The following is a 25,930-nucleotide window of genomic DNA, read 5'->3' on the forward strand; positions in this document are numbered from 1 at the left end:
GCTTTTAAAAAGTGAGATTTTATTTTAAAACTGAAATAGTAGCCAATGTGCTGGGTAGTTGAACCTATGAACATGTTCTACCACAGAAAAGTCACGCATTGAAAAGATTACAGGGTATAAGGTCATGAAAAAGTCAAGTTTCATCGTTTGGTGATTTTTTATTGAACTTTTAATTGAACTGTTAAGGGCCCGTCTACCCAAACAAAACAAAACAAAAAAATCGTAAGCGCCCCCCCCCTCCACCCCACCCCTCCGGGTATAAGCCCACCTCTCGCTTTCTTGTTTAGGGAGCGGGGCCGATGTTAGCCTTGTTACGCTCTCGGTCAATAAAAATGAGCGAAAGACCTGCCTTGGGATCAGGAAATCGTGATCACCGACTTTAACTTGCCCGGTCCTTCGCTTGTCTCCAGTCCACTGACTGAGAGTCTCAAAGAGGTTTCTCTTTTGGAGAAAATTTGTTCGTTCAACTTATCCTCGGAAAATCATGAAAATGACAACAATCTCACCATTTTAAACGCAAGGAATCAAATTCACTTACTAGATAGAGATAGGGATCAGAGAAATGCAGCTGTAAAGTAAGGCAAAGACCTCAACTCGTGATCGCGTGACAGCAAAGGAAATTTTATTTTCCGTTGTCAAGGTCGTGACTATTTTGAATTAAGTGAATGTCACGATTACATATTCGAAGGTCATTGAAATAACAGCTCAAGTCAGTCCTATAAGGAGAACGATATGAATTGCTGCTGTTGAAAAGTCATCAGAATCCCGATATCGGACGGTACTAGACAAAACCAAATCGTGGGTAGAGTTCTTGTAGATTTGTAAGTAGTTTCTTTATCGGCTATCACATTCCCCACCAACTCAAACATTTTTCAACTTTGGAGAATATTACTATGCTATCTTTTCGTAATATTTGTATGATCTCTCTCTCGAAAGTTTATTTCGATTTAATTACTCAGCCATTTGTTATCATAAATAACATTTTTATTATAGGCCCTTGTTGTAGTCCTTGTTCTCGTGGAAAAATTGTCGCTACCTAAATCTGAATAACCTGCAACCTGAGTAATAGGTAAACAGGGTAAAATTAAGGAGACCCGCAGTACTCAATTTACGCAACGTTAAACTTGGGGATGTAAGCATCTTGTGGGCTGTTTTCACTTTTTGTAAAATGAGTAGGCTAAAGATTAGACAAGAATCCAGCACCAAACAAAGTATGTCACTAAAAGGACGGCGTCTACAGCGAGAGCAGTTTGACAAAGCCGTATCTTGCGTAAGAAATACTGAGTAACCACATGGCTTCAATTGCATAATCAGTCATAATTTATGCGTTGTACTCTTTGCGGCACGGCGCTGTATCTGGCATTCACAGGACCCCAGGTAAGTGAGGTAACCCACCAAGCCATCATCGAAATTAGCCCGTGTTTACATTCAGTCTTACATCCCCGGGATCCCGGGGTGAAGTTTCTCGAGGTTGTTGTCGCGCTTGAACTAAGAGAGTTACGATTCCATTACAGCGACTTATGATAAAACTTTGCCGTTTTGTTGAGTTCAAATTAAAAACGCGACTAAATTGCTGTTGAAGTTTCATTACTCAAGAGGAAGCCGGTGTTTAACATTTTAGTTCTGTATGGGACGGCTAGGAAATTAACATAGTTTCAAAACACACGTGTTTCGCTATTATTTCGTTCATTTGTTCTCTTTGATTTATTTTTATAACAGATTCACTCCACTAGATTACAAATAGTCCCGTACTGTACTCGAAGTGCTCGCTGCTCGCCATCTGTATTTTTCTAAAGCGCTTGTTGATCGCTATCTGTATTTTCTAAAGTGCTCGCTGCTCGCGAGAAGAATTTGAAAGCTGCTCGAGCCCGTAAAAATAAACAAACTGCTCGCATGCTCGCTAAGACCATTCGATACCCCTAATTATCGATTGCCTTGTAAATTTGGGGAAAGTTATATTACTGTAAGCGCTGATTATTCCATGCATCGCTGAGATCATGGTGCTGTAGAGCCTAAAGCAACATTCTGATCGTGCTGAGGGATTTTTACCGTGATCAAATGTGGCATTTTTTCATTGTATAAGAATTACTTCATTTACGTTTTAAAAATATTGATATATGAAGAATACATTAAACAACTTGCTAGTTCAGCAATTGTACAGAGTTTTCATTCAGTTGTATACACAGATTGTACGTAGCAATAAATGCTTTTGTTAGTACATTAAAATTAAGAGTAACTGAGTTCAGTTTATGTCTCGAGCCCCCTAATTAAAGTTTCTCATTGGTGTTTTCTTCCCCGTAGACATGTACACTTTTGTATAGTTACGATAACTTTTCACAGTGTGATGTCTTTTCTTTACATCCTTTGTCATTTGGATTGTTTTCCTTTTCATGCGATACATTGGAAAACTAATATTATAGAACCTCTAATTAAATCTAAGAGTTCACAGTTTACATTGGATAAATTCAGCTGAAGAAAGCTCAAGTTGGCCAATTTGCATCAATAGTCTGTATGCCTAGAGAGCCATTCTGCAAGGCCGGACTCTTCAAGAGGGGCCGATCAACGTGACTGCTGGGGCTTGCCATTTTAACCTGTAAACACAATAATCACAACACTGTGATTAAACGGCAAAGGAGAACAATAGAGTGCATGAATTGCGTTTGATTATTGAGATGGGAGCCAACGATGAAGCATGAAACTATGAAAATCAAAAACTTGCTGATGTGTGTTAAATGAGCAAAGTAACAAATCGAACAATGAAAGAGAAGAAGATCGAGGATTCTAACTAACAAATATCATTATAAAACAGAAATTACATTTAATTGGAGTAATGTAATGAGCATTACCTTGCACGGGTCGAAGGCTGACATAGTGCACCTCATGAAGGTGTCCCAGTACAAGAGGTTTGCTTTCGTTGACTGGACAATGTGGCGTAATGATTACATCATTGCTATGGGATAGACTGCTGACCACACGAATGCACGTTTCAAAGTAGTTTGCTGCGGCACACAGAATCACGTGATCACCCCAAGCGCCATCTTGTTTCATGTGTACAAGGTACTCAGTCCATGTTTGATGTCCATGGACAAAGTGCAACAGATCTGTTCCATCCGGCTGTAAGAAGAATTACATAAAGAAGGAAACTTAAAAGGATTGTTGATAGAAACTTGAGCGTGTAGAGTACGAGTCAGGGAGTAATTTTATCAGAATAGTACGAGACGACCTTTATTTAGCAAGTTTTTCCACCAAGGGCACAAGCTGCTATCAGAGCTCCTGAAAAAAACCACCATTCCACACAGGAAGAGCAACAGAACTCCTAGTCACTTCACGCTGTGAACACTGGGATAGGTTCTGGTGCTGTTGGCCAAGTGGCTTATATAATTCCTAAAACCTCTATCATACTCTTAAAATAACAGCGCGTGACATACTATGTTAGACATACTAACATCAACTTACAAGTTTTGGGTATCTCCTGAGGTACTGAACCAAGTTTTGTCTTAATTCGCCATGTGAGATTTTGATTCCCTTCACAATTTCCAGTTGTTCGGACAAGGCATAGAACATGCAATTTCCTAATCCTTCATTGTCAGATATTCTGAAGCCCCTGTATAATGCAATTTTCCTCAGCCCCAGTAATAGATCCGTTCTGCTCTTGACTTTGCTTGCATCGAGTTGCATCTGCTGAAGTTTCTGGATGATTCGGTCATGAGAACCTAGAAAATAGAACACTTTCGTTAATCTAACTGCATGATAAAAAGCGAAACAATCATCTGCTGGAAAATAACAATTCCCAATCTAGCAACAGAAACTTTTAAGGTAAAAAGGGAAAGAGCTTCAACCACCAGACTTCCGCTGTTTTGTTTAACAACTCAGCCTTAAAAAGGAAGCTGTAGCTGTCAATTAAGGTACTTCTTAAGTTCGACTTCTTCCCGTGAATGAATACACTAATCATCCAGAGAGAAGAAACAGAGAAGAAAAATTAAGGACGAGATCTACACTCTGACATATTTGTGTAACTGGAAAAGGACCCCTGGAAAAAAAAGTACTGATTTCAAAAACATACTGATGTATTTCCTCTACCGTATGAATATGTGATTACTTCAATATTGTTTCGACAGACAACTGTATCGTTAAAAGAACATAAACTGATTTTGATAAGAACAGTAAGAACTCCCCATGTCTCCTTGTTTCAGGCCTGGTTTCAGACCATTTTTGGTAGTTTCCAATTGGATGAAAACTTCAAATGACTCAAAGAAATAAATAACACCAAGCCGTCCGTCCGGAATAGAAAGTAAAAGAAAATCAAATTTGTTTGTACACGTTTTACGTTTGTGACTGAAGAGTGCGGGGGTAGAAGTAAAACATGTCTCATAAGTAAAAAGTATCTTACTACGTTTTCACGAAACATAGCTGGCCTGAAGTCAAAAGTCAAGGAAAGAAAATTACTGGATCTCCTTGTAACCTGTCTGTACTTCTTTGAGGATGTCAGTTATCATGTGTTATTAGATTATTTTACTCACTTGGAGTCAGTAATGAATCCACTGTTATTTCTTCGGTTAATGTGTCAACAACTTCGACCTGCTGAGCTCTGAAACTTGTGTCTTGTCTTTTAGAAGCTAAAAAGATAGAAAGAAACTTCTATTTTAATAACACTGTGATCAATAAGAGGATAAAACGACCGATTACTATTCATGTTTAAAGTCTCTTTTATATGAGGTGTTCATGCTTTCCATCACAGTTAATTTGAGACCAAAAGGCGCGTAGCCCCCTAAAATACTTTTTGAAGGATATTCAAAACATTCTCACCATGAACTATGTCCCACATCTTCTCCACAAGACTGTCACACTGCTTCTCCCAGCTAAACTCCTCTTCATAGGCACTCCTCAGTTGTTGAATATCTTGCAGTCGATCTGATCTCTCCCTCTGTCGGACACCAGCAATTGCCTTTGCCCACTCCTCAGGGTCCTCAGACTCCACCACGAATGATCTGCCTGATGGTACAGTGCACAGTGCTTCACCAAATCCTGAGTTGCCACTGACAAGAATGGGAAGACCAGCAGACAATGCTTCTAAAGCCGTCAAACCAAACCCCTCTGTTCTAGAGGGCATGATGCAGATATCAACTTCACAAAATAATTCTTTCAGTCTCTCTGTGCTTTGCACGAACTTTCTCACGGTCAGCTGGTTTTTATCAATTCCACTCTTGAGTAAATTCTTTGCAACCTCATCCTGTTTACCGTCAAGTGCACCCACGAAAGTCAGATGGTAAGACCTGTCTTTCAGTTCAACTATTGCTCTGGCAGAGATATCGTAGCCCTTCAAGCTGAAGTCCTCTGGGTCACCACGGCCAAACGTTAGAACCTTAAAGTTGTCCATGTCAACTACAGCTTGTTTAACGTCAGAAAACTCTCTGAACGTGCTCGGCGTCAGTTGAATTATATCCTGGTGCTCCTCGGATGAGCGCAGGTAAGAAGAGTATGCCTTTGTCAACTTTGGTCCAACTGCTACCACAGCATCTGCCAACTTACACAACTCCACTTCAGTTGTACTCTTATCTTCACCTTTGGAAATAGCCATGGGATAGTTTTTGTGCATTCCCAGTTCTTCGGGTGCAGTGTGCACCACCTGAATCCACTTGCACTGGCGCCATTCTCTAATAAATTGAGCTTGTTTACCAAGCTTTGCTCCATGACCCAGTACTATGTCAATGTCCAGATCTCTCGGTGGGGCACTCAGCCAGTCAAGGGAGTCGGCATAGCCTGGACGGTTTTGTGCCTCTCTGAGGGATACATTGTGAATTCGAGCCATTCTCCTCTCTTCTTCAGAACAGGCAAACTGTGGGACAAGGAGAGTAACCTCCACTTCAGAGTGTTTGGCCAACAGAATGGCAAGCTGTCTGTTGATGGTGGACAAGCCTCCCATTGACGAACTCCACTCACTGCCAAGGAGAGTCACCTTCAATGCTGTGGCAGACTTCATTGGATTGATTTCACTTGCTTTATCATGTGATCTAGCAGCTACTTTTGAGGAGGACAAACTCTGAAGAAAAAAAGGTCATATAAGATTATGATGATTAAATATTTTTACATTGATCAATACTTTACCATGGAAAAACCAAAAAGTATAAAATTCAAAATTAGATTTTATCTTGTTAGAAATTCTCTGACATATTTGAAACTGAAGAAAACCAATCAGGGCTCCCTTTCTCAACACTGATAACAGCCCCATTGATATTCACATTAAGTAACTTAGAGGAACAAAGCAAAGAATAAATCAAGGCTAGAAATCTTTGCTTCAAAGATCATTACACTCATTTTTATACCTGGCTTCTTCTTTTCAAGAACCATTTCTTCAATCCACAAACTGGTTCTACCATATTGCAAACTTTTCGCTTACAGATGTCCGGTTGACCTTCATTTGCATCAATGAGGTGGAAGCAGTCCTTGTGTGTGCAAGTGGTTTTCACGTAATCTGAGCATGCACGACCTGTTCCTTCTACCCCTGGATGACAATAAGGACATGCAACACACAGCCTATACTGCAGTCCCCTCAGGTATGGCATTTCTTGTGACAAATTCTTTAGGGTGTCTTCAAGAAATTCACGAACAAGAGTTGCTAGTTCGACGGAGTTCTGTCCTTCAACCTGATGACTGTGTGCTTTTCTTTGTCTCAAGGTTACCTTCACAAATCCTGTTTTGCATATGAGGACAAAATCATGAATATCTTTTCCAATGATGAACCATGCTCCATTTTGGTACAGGCTAGGTTGATACGTGGCCCATGTCTTTGAACACCAATGAATGGATCGCGAGACAAGCTGCAAGAAGAGACCATGAGGGACAAAGCCATGGACAAAGAGGAGATACAATGGACATGGATCAGTTGATGATGGTTCCATCTTACTGAGTTCTACTGGTGATGACTTCAACTGAGCTGGTACAAAGTACTTCTCATGGGTTGGGGAAGCTGAGAACTTAGCGATCAAGCCAAATTGCTCCATCATGTCTAAAATGTCTCCCTTGATGATTCTTTGTCCAATAAAGCTGGAAAATACATGATCAACATGTTCCATGCTAAGGATGCCACTTCCTTCAAGTTCCCGCCAGTACTTAGCATATCGAGCATTCTACAAAATACATAAATAACAAAAATTCCAGATAAGAGAAGTCCACCAAATGTTTCTCCTGAATGTTTCCCATGCAAATGTAAAAGAACTAGAAAACTTTTATTTCAATCAATGTACCGAAATGGTAATAAATTACACTCTCAATGGACAATTTTGTATCTTTGGCTGCTCAGAGATGATTATTAGTTGTTATTTACCACCACAAAAGCTATTCAGTGCAAGTGAAAAAAATTGTGTAAATACAATTATTGTGAGCGGTAGCAAGCCAATGCAAGTCTCTTGTTAAGGAAAAAGGCTAAATCAATCTATGACCTGAAAAGCTGCAAAAGGTACATGAAATAACTTGGGAGATAAGAGAGTCACAGCTGTTGCATAAGTTACCAATATATTAAACAAAAGTATCATTCTCATTTTCTGTTCACTTAAATTATTAAACATTTTTCAAGTAAGGCCTTTCTAAAGTGAAATTTTTTTTGTACCTGTTTATTGAAAGGTGGAATGGTTATCAGTTGTTTGAACAGATCAATCAACCACTGAGCCTTCAGTACAACTGTACTGCGATGCTTGATTATCATCCCCAGACCATGGTAAAAACTGATCATGGACTCAAACTCTTTTGCATCTTTCATGAAACAATCTTTCCTTGCATAATGCTCAAGTTGTAGCAGATTTCTGTGATAAATCTGTTTAGCCACCAAAGCTTCAATCACCTTTTCAAACAAAAACCATCTAGAAGGCAACAGAATAATTAAAATGTTTTAGGGTTTAAAATTGGATATTAACTTCAGTCAGACATGTACTTATTTGCAGTCTTTCAGAGTTAACTCATCCATTTCCTCAGTCTAGCTTTCTCCAAACTTTAGGAAAATCCAAACATGGTTATATTTTTCACATAAACAATCTCAATTCAAAGAGCTGTGCCTTCTCAAATATCCATCAGACATCCACACCTTTTTAAAAGCACAATATTGTCACAATGTCATGAATTAATAAGAGTTTTGTTTGTTTGCACTTATATGACTGCTGTGTATTTGTACAGTCTGATGTTTTAAGTATTTTGATGAACTTCAAACTAGTAGAGGTAAAATATTTTTTTTTAGATACATGTATGTGCATATACAGTTATGATAAAAACACTGACTGCTCTTTGAAGAACTTGTGATGACTGTTTGAATACATGTAAAACATTGATCCCAAAGTCCATGAAATGAGGTTTCTCAGATAAATATTACTTTCCTTTACCTGATGGGTATTTTCTCCCCCATATAAGGCTCCTGCCTCAACACCTCCAGGATTTTGTTCTGCAATTCTTTTATTCCATCTGCTTTTCCTTCTTCCTCAGCTGAATATATTTAGAAAATGAATTAAAAGCACAATGTGACACAGAAATTCGTGCTTACAATGAGAATAGTTTGTATCATACATGTGTGATTGCAGATATTTCATAGGTGACAACATAGCTATGATGATAAACTCTTCAACTCCCCAAATCATCTTCTGTTCCTTATTTCAAACTCTCAAATCAATGGATCTGTCAGCAAAAATTTAGGTAAAATTTCCACACAGCCCCATACTACATTATGCATTCAGTTCTTGGACAGAGAAAACAATGAAAAAAACAATACATTGCCATTGGGAAAACAGATTTGTTTTACAATAGTATGGGGCTGTGCGGGAATTTTATCAAAATTTATAGACCCCAGTATGGTGATGCTGGTACATAAAGAAGCTGAAAGCTAACTAAGAAGAATGCAGCCGATAAAAGCAACAAAAAACACAACTATAACTAGCTTCCACTATTAGCCTGAACTCATTTAACCAGGGCAGTATCCTTCCCTTACAACTCCAACTTAAACAATCTGTGTGTCTACCAACCTTTTAAAATTATAATGACACACAACACCACTGATGGATGACATGTAAATGTGAGAGCCAGATAATAATTGTTCTTAATGCTCAATGTTTGCCAACGTCTACTAAATGGGCCTTTGATTGAAAAAAATAAACTGGCCACAACTTAAGTGCTCTCAGAATTGATGCAAAGACAAGCTAGTAAGCAATTATAAAACCATCAATTACTGCAAGTAACACATGGTGGAGGATACAATTTAAGACACAAAATATTATTCTTACCTCTTTTATGTTTTCCTCTCTGCTTTTGAATCTTCCTTTTAGATTTCTCAGTCAAGTTTGGTCTCTGAGTGTTGTCAATGCAGAATAAGGGTCTGACCACATGCCTCTCATATTCCATACCAGAAATTCTCTCCTGTATTTGTTTCTTTATTACAGCTATGTCTTCAACTGGTTTATCGGCATGTGTTCCAACAATAAACACTGGGGGGCGGAGGTAGGGAAGTCTGTGTTGTGCATCATCATGTGGGTCATCGGTTGCTAGGGCAACACCATGTACTGTAGCCAGCCATGACAGCAAATTCTCCATGTTTGTTTCGTTGTTAGGGTTTTCCAACTTCACATCATTACTCCCTTGTCTCATGCAGGGCTCAGCTGCAGCATCCAAAGGCTTGCTGAGATTGTGCACCAGTATGTATAATGATCGTTGTGATAAGAAGATAGGATGGCTGGCATAGTACAGGTGCTGCCCTGCAAAGTCCCAAATGTCCATGAGATAGGATTCTTCTTTGAATGAACCACTTTCTGTGTCTTTGCTTTGGAGATACTCCAACCACTGACAAACATGCTTCACAGTGTCAGGGGGTTGAGCAACATCAATAATTACCTTAGGCTCATCTGAGATGCAGTCCATTGATTGTTCAATGCTAATGTTGTGCATAGCATCTACTGACAGGTTATCTCCTTTATCCTCAACCTGAGTAAAGTATCAAAGAAGGTGAAATTAATTACTTTAACCCTTTAACTCCCATGAGTGACCAAGAGAGAATTTCTCCTTACAATATCAATACAATATCAACCAGATAAGTGATGAGAATATACAAGAATAACAATTTGGGGATAATAAGTTGATCCAATACTAAATTATCTGAACTACTGTTATGCAAATTGTGTGGTTTATAGTAAGGAGAATAGCAAATTTGATCTAGGAGTGAAAGAGTTAAGTACCACAGTGATTCAGTTTAGCCAGCAAACTAATTACACTTCTGAAATAATTATGCCAAAGTTTGATGTAAATTAAATAAAATGAAAGTACTACACTGGGAGGGAAATTATTGTTTAGACTATGAACAGTTCCCTGCTTTTTGGCTAAGACCATTGCAAATAAAAAAAAAAAATCAATTTAAAAAAATAATAAAACAATTTTAATTTTTGCTTCACTTTAAGGTTTACATAATCTTTATTTGACATTAAGCATTTTAAACTATACTGTCATTAAAAAGCTGCCTTACACGTACTTGTAAAGAATGTTTTTAGAATTCTGACATCACCTTTTTTCTGCCATATTTGTAACCATCAAAAGATCCCTCTTCAAAATCTGCAGGTGAAATGTGGACTGAATCTTTCTCCAAATCTTCTTCTGAAGTCTTATCTTGTATAAAAATTTTCTCCACAACAGTCTTTGCCACATCTTTAGAACATTCCAACAGTCCTGGTTTAATCTCACCAATGGACTGCCAGTTCCTTGCAGCTTGGTCAACATCAATTTCACACTTTGAAGGATCTACTTCAATCCCCTCAGTGCTTTGTTCTTCAGAGTCAAATGGAAGGCCTAGGAGACTCTTCTTTAAACTGGTTTTACCAGCTCGATCCTGACCAATGAGTAATATTCTACTGCGGTAAACTGTGACATATCCATCTTTCAAAGCCCTTTCATAAGCCAGCTGTACTTTGCGTTGATCTGCTATTTGGTCTTATTAGAGAGTTTTCACAACACAAAGAAAAAAGAAATTTCTGCACTGAAAAATTTGTACAAAATAATTGAAAAAAAAGCAAAGTTAAAAGTTTACAAATCAACTACTTTAAATATCCAACATGAATAATGTTTGAGTTAAAGGCTGGTATATAAAAACTAAACCATCACAAATTTTTTTTTCTGATATTAGTGCATTAGTGAGTTTGGAAAACACATTTATTCCACTCTCACATAAAAATTACACAGTCAATCAAAATAATTCTCCTGGCATAAAATGTAGTGATGAGTTTGGTGAACATGCACACCAAAACTAAACTGACTCAATGTTTTATAACATTAAGAATTAGAACCACTCGTGACTGATCACACAAAAGAGAGAGGCAATGACTTAAATCAGTTCTTCTAAGTAGTGAGGAGTCAATAACCAATTAATTGTTGGTAAAAGAGAAAGAAAAAGTGCTTATATCCAAAAGGTAACAACTACAAGTGTAAAAAACATTGCACAAAAATCACCAGTGATATGGAAATAACAATCAGAATTTAGTCATGCTTAAAACAAATTCAAGTTCTATTCCTGTAACTTAATTCACAAATTGTATTAGTTTATAAATTTTGTTTCACAAGCTACAAGTTGTTCAATTTTTGAACACTTTCATTGAATCAAATAGAAAGCAAAAATAAAACAACAATTTCTATCAATGAAATGACTTGGGATACATTTTATCCTTTCTTTATTCCAGTCAAATAGAAAGCAAAACTCAAAACAATGATGCCTAACTGCATAGAATGATTTGTAATAACATTTACTCTCTTGATTCCACATCAAATCATATTTCCTTATTGATGAACTTAAATTTCAATGTCAGCCAAATTGTTAAAATAAAGCTTTCCAATATAGAACATAAACTTCCGTTACAAATGTCATGTATTTCTCAAGTGATGCCAACTTTGTTAAACCACACAAAAACTGACAGTATTTACAGTTTACCTATCGCCAGCTACCTGTAATAATCAGTAACAAGCAGAATAACCACTTGCAAGTCAATCATTAGAACCAATTTAGTAAATGCACACGTCACAACAATAATGTGAACAGAAATTTCCTTTACTCACCTTGGAGATCTGAATATACTCGGTCAATTATTCCTTTATCTTCTAGCTCCGCAACACTTCTCATTCCTTCAACTGTAAAAGGATTCCCATTTACAAACAACAATTTGAGTTTCTTCAGCTGATTTATAGCTGGACTTAACACAGTCAACTGGTTGTAACTCAGATCCAGTCTCTCCAGTGCCACCATCTCACCAATAGCATCAGAGATGGTGGTTAGTTTGTTATGTGAGATGTACAGCCATTTGAGTTTCTTCAGCTGTGTTATAGCTGGACTTAACACAGTCAACTGGTTGTAACTCAGTACCAGTACCTCCAGTGCCACCATCTCACCAATAGCATCAGAGATGGTGTATAGTTTGTTATGTGAGATGTGCAGCCCTTCGAGTTTCTTCAGCTGTTTTATAGCTGGACTCAACACAGTCAACTGGTTGTAACTCAGATCCAGTCTCTTCAGTGCCACCATCTCACCAATAGCATCAGAGATGGTGGTTAGTTTGTTATGTGAGATGTACAGCACTTTGAGTTTCTTCAGCTGTGTCAAACTTGCAGGGAATATGGACAGCTGGTTTCCGCTTACATCAAGTATCGTAATATTATTTAGTTTTCCAACATTTTCAGGTATTGTTTTGAGTTTATTCCGTGACAGGTCAAGTTCGTCCAACTCAGTTAATTTCAGTACCGCTTCAGGCAATTCAAGCAAATCCCACTCTGACAGATTTAATGTTTTTCTTCCCAAACGATTTGTCACAATCTTACTTCTCAAGTTTTCTTTAGAAAAATGGGAATCCATGTCTCAGTAATGTAACTGTCAGAACGAAAAAAACAAGCTGTCATTAAAGGTGAGTAACTTGAACTAACTTTCTTGTGGCATTTATAATAACAATCGAACCAAAAATTGGCAAGAATGAGGTTTATAATTTAACATCTACTGAACCAAGGTAATGATTTATTCCTCGTAGTACATTATCTTTGGAAGCAATCCACCCTTCAGTGTTCTTTTAAACATTTTGAGTAAAGGACCGGATGCTTATGCGTAAAGGGTCTTGAGTTATTTATTTTCATCAGAAACATTTCAACTTAAATCTAATTGTATAATTTTTGTGTTCATAAACAATTGCTTGAGTTATAGATGTTAACGAAAAGGCAATTATGAACAAGAAAGATATTTGAATTTAAATACACTGAGTTTTCCAAGCCGTTTTTCCAAAAACATACGAATTACTACTTCCATTTCAAAATTAATATCCAACAGTAAAGAAATAATTAGGGCAAATCTATGGTTGGTTTTGTTTTCATGTGATAACCTAAGACAGTTGTAAATAAACCAAAGCATGAATGATTTCTAAGCTGTTGATATCAGACCAAGTTGCTAATTTTCAGACCTGTTGTTTGATTTTATCCTCTGTAAGCTATTTTTACTTGCAATTAACAGAGTGAATTCATCAGAATATGATCCTAGTCATTTAATAAAGACTGATTGGATAAGTCCTTCTCACTGACATATTCACTGTTTTGATACAAAAATAATCAGAATGAGAGCTCTTTGTTTTGTTTGCTTTTTTTTTTACAGAGTTTGTCTAGCAGCATGATGGTTTTAAGATTACAATTTTCAATTGAAGACATGTTTTGCATGAAATATCATCCAAATCACCCATAGTTGCTGTACTCATTATGTTATGTATTGAATGTTGTTGATGAAATAAAAAATAACAAAGAGTAGAGAAAACTGGTTGTAATTTCTTATTCATGTTTATCAATAAAAGCTTAACTAAGAAGGGAATGCGAAAAGAAAAAGTTTATATCAATTAACTGAGGATAGTGATTAAGAACTCACTTGGTACTAAGCATAAAAATGAGGAATTGAAAAAAGTGTCCATAATTAGAACTGGCCACCTATGAGAGTGTCCATTAGCAGAGAGTTGACTGTAAAATAAATTAAGATTCTTCATTAATTAACAAATCTATCAAGGACTGTCTCCAAATCTTTACAAATTGTGCCTGGCTTCTTGAATATTTAATTTTCAGCAAAATGAATTCAAGTTAAAAATTTTACAATTGCAATCATTAACCAACATCAAAACTCATGTATAACATATTTATTTAACCCTTCACCTTGCATGAGTGACCAATACAGGAATTCTCCTTACAAAATATCAACACAACATCAAGCAGATATTGTAAGTGATATAAACAAAGGAAAATATCAGTTAGAGGATTATTAGATGATCCAATACCAAATTCTCCAAACTTACATTATAAGAATGGTATGGCAAACAGTAAGGAGAATTACTAAAAAGATCTTGGGAGTGAAAGGGTCAAGGGAATGAGAGTGTTTATCTAAGAACAAAATGATTCATGTCCCCAAATGTGCACTGAATGCATTTGTTGCTTTTTCAAACAAACAAGTAATGGTTAAAAAAAACTCAGGGTTGACTTGCAAAAAAAAAATCAACAATTTTAAAAACCATGGATCTTTAAGGCTACCCTGTCTCAGTGCAATAAAAAAAATCCGTACTTCCTTTTCAGGGCTCAATAATTTGCAAATATCAGACTTAAAAAGTGTTGAGGAGGAAAAACTTTCATCTGAAAATATAACTTTTCATCTGTTAATCAAAACTATAACAAAATTCTTGAACATGATTGGTTATCTCCAGCCCAGTTTGAGCACCTATAGTACAGTGTATGTGTCATGATTGTAATTGGACCGTGTTATAGGACCATTAAAGGGACAATTATCATGTCATGCCTGTGGAAGGGGACAGAATGTGTGATGTGCGCACACTGTTGTCCTGCATTTTGCCAAGTTAATTGTTTTTGTTGTTGTTTTTTATGAAAATGTATAATGGATGTCTATAGTATCTTTCTCAGATTTTATTATATTGTGATTAATTGATAACAGTCGTCTGATTTGTTAATCAAGAGTATTATTACAAACAGAATTGGACAACAGGAAGTCATGTGAACAACCATAGCAGAAATGTGGGTGACTATGGTCTATCCATGGTCTTAATGCCAGAGTAATAAGTGATTATTGAATGAGGTTGAGCATGATATCAAAAACTGAATTAAATAATTGTTTTATTATAAATTTTTTAGAGGCATTCAGCTATTTTGAGCATCTCTCTTGGTTTTCAAAAGTTTGAGAACACTAAACTTTAAGGTCTTGGAAACTAGGCAGACATTGATCTCAAGAAGATAAATGCAGTATAAGCCTCAGATATTGCATTTTATCATGTCAACTTCACACACTATTGTATATTGATTGAATGCTTTTGACCAATCAGCTTTTTCATTGTAAATCTTATGGATAATGATCAAATTTTTGAATATGTACAGGAAAGTTTTTGTTCTTTTTGCAACCAAGAGACAACTGGCCATTTAATACTGGAATTGAATTTTTTTGGCTTGAAATGCACATTACAAGTATGATGTGGTACTTATACATATTAATGAGAAAGATTGTTAATGAATCACAAAGAACTGAGTTTAAAGGTCTCTAAGAATTTGACTTGTATCTTTTCATTGTCAGAGGTTCAGACTTATACCCCTTTGTAAAACTCAGTCAAATAAAAATATTTGGCCTTTTCACACATCACGAATAATATCAAAGTTTTTTCACGTTCACACATTTGAGACATTTCACATGAAAGTAAGAGACCAAATTCCCTAACTAAATTTTCAATTTTCCTAGTCTTGAACAGTCTTAAGTGACAAATGATGACAGAATGTCTTATATTATTTGTTCAAGGACCATTAGAGGTCTGTTTTATGACTTCTATTAATCCATGTAAACTTCATGTCCTGTCCCAACCCTGGTCAAAACTTAACCACTACTGTTCGAGAATAATACATTTTGAAAACCATTAAAAAGCTGGGAATTCATCGCGCAAAACAAAATGGTTCACGAATCACGTTTAAATCAGTTCTTCATTCACAGGTCACGTTTAAATAAAAAATATTACTTCACGAGGACCTAAAAAGATCATATTATTTTTAATCACGATTCAAGAAAAGGAAAACCAATTCAATTCACGATTCACGAGGAAAAAAAAATCGCCCAGTCGTGTTTCACATAAAGAGTATACGAGACCCTCTTGTCAATCAATGAAGCAGACAGCGAGCAAGTTTAATTTATTTTATCAAATACCTGACATACCTGCATTTAGATCAAAGCAATCAAGCATCAATTTGGTTACTTTACAGATTCAAGAGATTTTGAGTTCGTTTCTAACTTCTGTCAGATGAAATCAAGTACACTCTATGGAATTAAGCGAGTATTTTGTCATAAATTCAATCACTTCCATTGCTTAACGCGAAACCGAAGCTTAACTGAACAACTACCAGACAGAAGGATTAATGATCAGAGCTGATTGTCTTCAAGACGATCAGAAACAGTTTGTCCCTTTATTCTTTTCATTCCTGAGAGAATCTTTGATCAAAATTCCCGTTAAGGCCATCTTAACTGACAATCACTGTTTTCCTTTTCCCTGTTGCTGAGAGTGTGTAACTTTAACTCGTCTCAGCAGAAGACCGACTGAACGCGTCTTTGTTTTACTTTATCAAAATCGATATGTCTTCGTGCTCTGCATTTGACGAGCGTCGCTTAAGATGAAACTTCAATAGATCAGAATCCCACAAACTCAAAATACAAAGAGAAACCAGCGAATATTGAAGAGTTAAAAAATATTTGAATATTTAAAAAGGTTGAGTGAACCGACAGATATGACCGCGGAAGCACTTCAGGGGAAAATGAATTCAGTTCGATCGAGCGGAGAGAGAGTTCTTCACTGAATTATCTTTGTTCGCGTTGCAGAAGTCTAGCGGGGCTACACTTTACAAGTGAGCGAAGTTCTTATCTATATTAAACATAATTCTTACCTCTTAGCAAAATGAACAACTACTGTTGCGAACAAATAAAAACCAAAGACAGACTGTGGACAATCTAACCGCTCGGACACTCCTTAATTCTGCGGAGGAAGACTTCCTCCGCAAAATATTTCAGGCCTCTCAAATGTCACGCGATTAAGGGCTGGGTCGCATTACAGACAATTTGGCAGAAAATTGTTTACTCTATGGACTAAAATCTGTTTACACCAAATTCTCTCACTAAACTTTCAATTTTTTCTAGTCTTAAGTGACAAACGATGGCAGAATGTCTGACATTATTTGTTCAAGGACCATCAGTGGTCTGGTTTATGACTTTCATTGATTCATATAAAGTTCATGTCCTGTCAAAACCCAGGTCAAAACTTAACCACAACTGTTCGTGAACAATTCATTTTCAAAACAGCTAAAAAGCCGGGAATTCATCACGCAAAACAAAATGGTTCATGAGTCACGTTTAATTCAGTTATCCATTCACGAGTGACGTTTAAATAAAATAAATTACTTCACGCTAACATGAAAAATCTTATTATCTCTAATCACGATTCACGAATAGGAAAAATTAAAATCACGATTCACGAGGAAAAAAATCGCCGAAGCATGCTTCAAGAAAAAAAAGTGTAGGGGACCCTCTTGTCAGTCACGGAAGGAGACAGCAAGCAAATATAAGTTATTTTATCAAATACCCGAGATCCTGCATTTAGATCAAATCAATCAAGCATTAATTTGGTAACTTTACAGATTTAAGAGGTTCTGAGTTCGTTTCTAACCTCTGTCAGATAAAATCAAGTACAATCCATGGAATAAAGCGAGTATTTTGTCATCCTTTCAAACACTTCCATTGCTTAACGTTAAAAACAGAAAACTATTCAGCGTTGAACAACAACCAGACAGAATGATTAACGATCAGAGCTGATTGACGTCAGCACGATCAGAAACAGTTTGTACCTTTATTCTTTCCATTCCTACCACAATCTTCTTTCAAAACTTCCCGTTAAGGCCATCTTAACCTACAATCACTGTTTTCCTTTTCCCTTTTCCTAAGGGTGTTTAACTTCAACCCGTCTGTTGCAGAAGGCGGACTGAACGCGCCTTTGTTTTACTTTATTAAAATCGTTGTGTTCTGCATTTGACGAGCGTCGGTAAAGTTGTAATTATAATAGATCAGAAACCCACAAACTTAAAATACAAAGGGAAACCAGCGATTATTGAAGATATCAGAGAGTTTGAGTGAACTGACAGAAATGAAGGCAGAAGCACTTCAGGGGAAATGACTTCAGTTCGATCGAGCAGAGAGAGTTCTTCGCTGAATTATCTTTGTTCGCGTTGCAGAAGTTTATTGTAAGCTGAACAGCGTTAAAAAAATGTTCGACCACTCCCCCTCCCCCGCACTTCATCCCCAAATCTGCCTCAAATAGTATATTTTTATATCATCCTTGTGAGATCGTATTCTAAAGGAAACAAGTCTCGACTGATGATTTTTAAAGCAGAAATCTGTTCAAAGTTTTGTAGAACTGTTAAAAAATCTGTGGACACGCAGCGACGTGCACACTAGCTATTAAGTAACAATTAAAGATCGGAAGGGGAAAACATTAAGGAGCATTGGCCTCGGTCAGCCTTACCTTTTTAAGTAATACGTCTAAGAGCTTTTCACCCATCTCTGTCAGCAGTGACACGTGCTTTTCTGCTTGGTCCTTGTTATGTTGCTCCATCTCCTTAAAATTCCCAGCAAAATGGCATCCATTGACTCTACATTGTCGCTGCCTCTCCTCGCAGACAAGCAGATGGGTTTGCAACTCCATCCTAAGAGTAAACAAAAGGTTAAAGCTACATGAATGTATCTACTAACTAACTAACTGATTATAGAAGTTTGAAAAACTGATGACCTGAACTTCCAAATGATGAGGACATTCTTTAATGTATACCAAAGTCAAATAATATTCCAATATTGGGAAAAAATCTTAATATTTTCTGTGTACATCTACTTGTAGTACTAACTAACTTGTATCTACTAACGAGGAAAAGAACTCGCATCTGTTCAGCTCAACTCATATTTTGTATTTGTTTATTTCATTATTTGCTGTTGATTCTTGAAAGTGACAAGGATTATAATAAGACAAGCCAAGTCATGGATATTTTCCCAATAACACTGCGTTTGAGTCGCAAAGTAAACTTTTGGGGCTAATTTTGGATCAATTTTAATCTTGGACGGAGGAGCAAATTGAAGGGAAGCTTTCCAAAGTTCACGAGATTTATATATTTAAAGATGATATTTCTATAAAAATTATATACAGTAAGCTTTGAGTACACTTGGGAAAGATAAAGAAAACCTTGAACTCAGTGACAATTTTCAAAGTCGTACATGCTAGTATGGTCTACATGGGCTTAAAAAATCAAATATAAAAGACCTAATATAAGAAACTGCATACCCACGCCAGATGCTTTCTTTTACGCACGTAAAGAGAATTTCATTTTAAGTTTGAAATGATAATGTACAACGCTTTGTGACCACACCTTCTCGGACGCTTCCTGCATTTTAGAGGGCAACGGATTTCTCCCCTTATGCAAGTCTTTTCAAGATGAAGTTCCTTGTTGGCCACGGTGGTATTCTGGTGGCATTGTTCACACGAGATGACTGCGTAGAGGCATTCCTCCTTATGGGTCGGCTCATCCTTTCTGTTAATGCTGCGTTGGCAGCCCCTATTAGAACAGGATACGAGGGCATCGGGGCAGGTGTGCCGTGCTACCACTTCGATGCTCCCCCTCTCGTTGCACGCTGTACATTTTACCTCGATCTTCTCTACAAGCTTTTTGAGGGTGAAGTTTGTCTTCAGTTGTGTGGAGCTCCATATAGGCTTTTTACAAAGGGGGCAATGGCTGGTAGTTGGGTTTTGTTGCACCCTACTAATACAAGTTTTGCAGAACGTGTGGCCGCAGTCCGGCAAAATAATTGACTCCAGCATCAGGGTATCACTAAAGCACAAAGAGAACATGGATTTCGACTGCTCTGAGTTTTCGCAAAAGAGAATCAAAGGAATTCACGAGAGTTAATCAGAGGACGCAAAGAAAAAAATAAAACTACCGGAAACGCGGGAAAATGCGACCGACTCGTCAATAGGTTTAGTTTTGAATAGGGTTGGCTGAGACGATGGTGTGCGTGTCATTTATGAAAATCGCGAAGGGAATTCGGACCCAAAACAATCCCAGATCCCAGATTACTTTTGAAACTCAATCGAAAGATTCCTCAAAAATCTACCTTTACCCGTACGAGGTTTAGGGGAGTGGCTTGAACTGATGGCGTTCTAAATTCCATACATTTAAATTTTTATGGTTTTTTTTCCCGCGCTCAAGAGTCCAATCAAAAGACTAAATTTTTTTTCACTGTTTCTATGCTATCGGTTGGTTGGTTGCTGTACTAAAGATAATTTTATGACGCTCTGAGAAACCTGATATATGCATGCATGAGTTCACCCGTAAGCTTGCCTCGCGCTAGCCAACGCCAGCATGTAAACGCGAAACAATCAGCGTGGTCTGTAAGCTGCTATAGTGGGAAATACTCTCACGTTTTTTGAATGAACTGACGTTGTAGGTCGGGCGTGTTGTAAGATGGGGTTAAACCAGTAAAAGTCTAATCCTAGGCATGTGGAACATGGAGCGAACTTAAAAATAGTTAACACGGCATGTAGAGAAATAAGCGTAAATCGGTGAGACCTACTGAATTTGTTACAATTTGACTCGCAATCAATCGGACTCTTTCTACCGAAAGCTACTACTGCACATAAAGAACGCTTTCTTTGGTGGCATTGTCGCATACTGTTCAGTAGTTTGAGCAATAGGAGATGAAAGACACAACGTATGGTTGGATTTGAGTTTTTCGGAAATTAAATTTTCCATATTTTTGAGAAAAAAAAGAAAGATGAACTATCCTTACCATACTTGACATTCGTAGTCCTTTGGATAGTTAGTTATCGGTGTAATGTTATCCATAAGGCGAACGCGAAAGACAAAACAAATCATGAAAAGGAAAAAAATAATGCGCTTAAAAGTTCGTTGCTTAAAAAGTAGAGCCTAAAATAAAAAATAAATAAATAAAACGCACACACAAACAAAGTTTGGTTGCTCCGCCTTCAGTCCGTATTTCCGCCTTGTTCTCGAGTAAAACCATTGCACACTCTGCCCTAATGTGTTGAAATACCGAAATAAACTGCGGTAAAGGACATTTTTTTTTTTAAATGAACGTGAAACAAAGCCACTTAAGATTAAGTTAAACTTCAGTTCGGCTTCAGTAAAGGCCAATTCATTCAAACCGACCCTCTGTCAGTAGAATACCCCAAGGACACTAAGAATCTACTTCTCAGTTCGTGTGGCCTGCTACAAAGAAAGACTGTCGAGTCCCGTGCGGGCACTTTTCCTATCTGTCAAAAATCGAATTAAAGATATATTATTCAAGTGTTATTACGTTTTCTTATATTTTGGCGTCTGGGTTTCAAAATATATCGCACGGCATTATCATAACATGAAATCGATCGCATAAGGCGTACGCGAAAGACAAAACAAATCATGAAAAGGAAAAAAATAATGCGCTTAAAAGTTCGTTGCTTAAAAAGTAGAGCCTAAAATAAAAAATAAATAAATAAAACGCACACACAAACAAAGTTTGGTTGCTCCGCCTTCAGTCCGTATTTCCGCCTTGTTCTCGTGTAAAACCATTGCACACTCTGCCCTAATGTGTTGAAATACCGAAATAAACTGCGGTAAAGGACATCATCGAAAACAACATCGTAGACCACATTGCTTGGTCTGCACAACCGGTTTGAAGACTTTTTGCGTGCTTCACCCTCATCAGCGAAAAAAACTCGTGCTCACCGATTGCTAATTTTGCTGCGAGAGGAATTCTTTTGCTCGAATGTAAAGCGAGATGCCGTGGTTGGTGTCCCGCTCCAACGGATTCACTTGTAGCTGCAACTCCTGCAAGCTCGCGTTAGAAAGGTTTTGCATTGTTTCAGGCACCACGACAGCCTCCTCCACCTCTGACGCTGCATCAATGACATCCGGTTCCTCTACGCCGTAATAGTTGGAGTCTATGACGTTGCTTTCGAAGAAGTCCTTTACCGCTGTATATTCTGATCCAAACAAATTAAGCATTCCTAGAATGTACAACTGATTTGGAGTCTTTTGTTTTTTAGTAGATAGCTTATGATTGTTCCAGGACACCTTAAACTTTTCTAGGTTTTCATTAATCCGTGGAATAAATACATAATGTAGAGCTGCCAGATCCAGTTCGTCGTTCGGATTCAGAAGATTGTTCCTCTCTAAGAAATAGAAGAGGAGTCGGAAATACTCTGTGACCATTTTGCGCATGTCTCTCCACAGCCTCTCTATCCTCTGGTTATGGACCGAACTACCTTGCAAAATATAACACGTCGGTAGTCTAATTACTTTTCGAAAAGCTTAAGTATACGTTGTAGATTCCCGCTCCACGTAGGTATTGAATCAATTAACCAATTCAAGTATTGGTGTGTGGTATTTTTAACCCTTGAATTAGGTTCAAACCCCATGTTTCTTTTTTTGCAATCAAAAACTGCCGATTATTTGATAATGCCATTCGGAGAACTTTGTTATCTTGTGAGCAATATTCAGTTTTCATCAATCACTGTATATTGGGCAACACTCTAAAATGAACTACATGTTTGAACATTCTTTGCCAGTCAGACTAGAACTGAGTTGAAGGTTTTTTCTTTACTTCCAGTCTGAACAGGAAATGGAAAAACTCATGTCAGAGTCCCCAGAAAAAGTAAGTACACATGTTGTACTTACAAGTTGAGGCTTTTTAACACTCTATTTCATCTCTCCTGACTTTTCATACTGCTTCATCCACATGGCCACATTTATCATAACATGTACCAGAACACCGCTATATGTGTGTATCATCTGTTGCCTGCAGATTGCAATTCTTTCTGTCTGTGTAATTTTAGCCAGACTTATTCCAGTTCTTTTTTTTTGTCTGGTTAAATGTTGGGATTAGGTGATATAGGAAACCTTAGCTAGGGTTATATTTGCCAGCAGCTGCTTGGCTACAGATGCTTACACACACAAGCCTGATTAATTTGATGACCATTATCTTGGTTATATTGTTAGTCACTAATTCCATATGTTCTCATCAAGATAATATAATTGAACATCATTATTATAAAATACTATAATAGATTACTTTTACTTTATAAGATCCTTTTAATGCCTATAATGTACATCCCTTGATATTTTGAAAGGTTATAGTGAACATTCATGTTATTAAAGCATCTACAGTTAGTAATGAATTTTCTGAACACCTGTGCTTAAATGACAGAAAACACAAGGGATGTTTTCAGAAAGTGTATAAAAATGTTTAAGTATGAGATTGAACGTAAAGATTTTGCATTTAAGATTAAGTGGATTGGAGAAATTTAGCACGTTTAGTTATTTTAAATGCCCCAGTTTTCTATGTTTTTAACTTTTTTAAGTGCATCTTTTTTTTTCGTCTGGTCATTTTTTCCCCCTTCACACAGTTTTCAAAGTTTACCTGGTTAGTCTTTTAATGCATTTGGTGATTAAAATTTAATTTACTGTTGAGAACATCTACAGTGTTTTCTGTCAATGCCAAATCCAAGAGCAATTTTGCGAGCATTGCTTTAATTATAGGTTCACATGCACACATTTATAGATAACTGAAAAGGAAATAGGGAGGGCATTGACATCTGTCCCTTTACGTACTTTTGCAACTAGAGAAAAACACACCTGAAATTCCTCAACTCAATGTATTTCAGAAAATCTTACAGCTAGATTTAGTGTTGGAAGGTGCTTTTGCACCTGGAACTTGCAACCTGTACTATAGAGGTGGATGGTGTGTTCCTTTGCAAGGTCTCACCTAGAGCTCTATTGCTAGATTTGACAGCGGAAGGTGCTTTTGTACTCTGGAGCTTGCAACTTCTACTATAGAAGCCGAAGGTGTATTTGTCTGTAACGGCACAACTAGGGCAGGGGTTCACCTGGTGTTCTATTACTAGATTTAGCAGTGGAAGGTGCTCAAGTACTCTGGAGCTTGCTATTTCTACTATAGAGGCAGAAGGCGTGTTCCTCTGCGAGGTTTCACCTGGAGTTCTATGACTGGATTTAGCAACGGAAGGTGCTTTTGTACTCTGGAGCTTGCAACTTCTACTATAGAGGCAAAGGTGTGTTCCTCTGCAGCCCTGGGCGAGGACTCACCTGAAGTTCTATAGGTAGATTTTGTGGCAGAAGGTGCATAAGTACTCTGGAGCTTGCAACTTCGACTATAGAGACGGAAGGTGTATTCCTCTGTGGTGCTACAACTAGGGCGAGGTTTTACCTAAAGTTGAATAACTAGATTTGGTGGCGAAAGGTGCTTTTGTACTCTGGAGCTTGCAACTTCTACTATAGAGGCAATAGGTGTGTTCCTCTACAAGGTCTTACCTGGAGTTCTATAGCTAGATTTGGCAGCAGAAGGTGCTCAAGTACTCATTAGCTTACAAATTCTACTATAGAAGCGGAAGGTATTTCCTCTGTGGCACCGCAACTAGTGCGAGGTCTCACTTGGAGTTCTATTACTAGATTTGGCGGCAGAAGGTGCTTTTGTACTCTGGAGCTTGCAACTTCTACTATAGAGGCAAAGGGTGTGTTCCTCCGCAGCCCTGGGCGAGGACTCACCTGTAGTTCTATAGGTAGATTTTGTGGTGGAAGGTGCTCAAGTACTCTGGAGCTTGTGACTTCTACTATAGAGACGGAAGGTGTATTCCTCTGTGTCGGTACAAGTAGGGAGAGGTCTCACCTCAAGCTCTATTAGCAGATTTGGCGGTGGAAGGTGCTTAAGTACTCTGGAGCTTGCAACTTCTACTATAGAGGCAAAAGGTGTGTTCCTTTGCAAGGTCTCACCTGGAGTTCTATTGCTAGATTTGGCAGCAGAAGGTGCTTTTGTACTCTGGAACTTGCAACTTTTACTATAGAGGCTGAAGGTGTGTTCCTGTGCGGTAGTGTGACAAGAGCAAGGTCTCACCTGCAGTTCCAAGATTTGGTAGTGAAAGGTGTATTTGTACTCCGGAGCTTGCAACTTCTATTTCAGGGTTGCAAGGTGTTTTCCTTGGTAGGGGTTCTGCCATTGCCACTGTTAGTCCAGATTTACACTTGTTTCATTGAATTAGGAATAAAGGGGTGTTTTCTCACTTAAGTATCCTTATCAGTTGTAGTATTGTATCATTTCAAAGATATTTTATTTTAATATTAAAATAGAATTAAGGAACTGAAAGAAATGCTGAGAAGTCTTAACTTCCCATTTGTTAGACAAAACTTGGACGTTAAATTCTCCCAGAGAAAGACAAATGAAGATAATTTCTATTTCTGTAATCAATGATTCTTTGAGCCAGGGATGCTTCCACTCTTCTCCTATTTCCTTCCAGGTGTCATTCAAAGGAACTGGCCCTTTATAAACTGACAAAGATCTTAATTCCACCATTGAGACCAGAGGTATGTTTTGATTGGTTTTTGTTCTAGCCTTGCAAGTACTTTTCACCTCGTATCTAGCTTGAATGCTTTAGAGTAATGCAAACAACACTATTACTACTGAAAGTAAAGTAACCAGGAAAGTTTGTATACTAAATTAAATTAATAAAATTGTACACTAAAATGGTGTTAATGACCCATTTTTCATCTTGTTTAAAAAGAGTGAAAAATAGATGTGCTCCACAATTCTAATTGGATAGTTACAAGTAGATGTACACAGAAAATATTAAGATTTTTTCCCAATATTGGAATATTATTTGACTTTGGTATACATTAAAGAATGTCCTCATCATTTGGAAGTTCAGGTCATCAGTTATTCAAACTTCTATAATCAGGGTGACCACAAGAATAGTGTGGTCAATAGCCAGGACTTGATTGAAAAAATACAAGTAAATAACATTACATATTAGTTTAACAATACTTTAAAAAT

General features: G+C 37.4%; 2 protein-coding genes across 6 annotated transcripts in view; one reads left to right on the forward strand and one right to left on the reverse strand.

Moving 5' to 3' along the window:
* The window catches only part of LOC113683152 (uncharacterized), a 230,415-nt gene that overhangs the window by 5,110 nt on the left and 199,375 nt on the right, over nucleotides 1–25,930 (forward strand). The window lies entirely within an intron of this gene.
* Nucleotides 1,681–17,050, reverse strand: LOC149051928 (uncharacterized). Its single transcript, XM_089197714.1, has 12 exons — nucleotides 16,945–17,050; nucleotides 12,067–12,871; nucleotides 10,529–10,950; nucleotides 9,261–9,954; nucleotides 8,370–8,469; nucleotides 7,607–7,856; nucleotides 6,324–7,127; nucleotides 4,807–6,040; nucleotides 4,521–4,616; nucleotides 3,457–3,713; nucleotides 2,847–3,114; nucleotides 1,681–2,591 (listed from the first exon to the last, which is right to left on the reverse strand). Exons 2-12 carry the CDS (start codon nucleotides 12,854–12,856, stop codon nucleotides 2,587–2,589), a joined length of 4,920 nt encoding a protein of 1,639 aa, XP_089053840.1. The 5' UTR covers nucleotides 12,857–12,871; nucleotides 16,945–17,050; the 3' UTR covers nucleotides 1,681–2,586.

The sequence above is a fragment of the Pocillopora damicornis genome, chromosome 1 (assembly GCF_964200805.1).
Source record: "Pocillopora damicornis chromosome 1, jaPocDami1.2, whole genome shotgun sequence".
Classification (NCBI taxonomy): domain Eukaryota; kingdom Metazoa; phylum Cnidaria; class Anthozoa; order Scleractinia; family Pocilloporidae; genus Pocillopora; species Pocillopora damicornis.

Coding starts and splice junctions, on each gene's coding strand:
- LOC149051928 (XM_089197714.1), bottom strand. CDS start 12,856: ATGGATTCCCATTTTTCTAAAGAAAACTTGAGAAGTAAGATTGTGACA. Junction 3,714..4,520: donor GGATTCATTACTGACTCCAA/GTGAGTAAAATA, acceptor TCTATTTTCTAG/GTTCTCATGACCGAATCATC. Junction 3,115..3,456: donor TCAGGAGATACCCAAAACTT/GTAAGTTGATGT, acceptor TTCTTCTTACAG/CCGGATGGAACAGATCTGTT.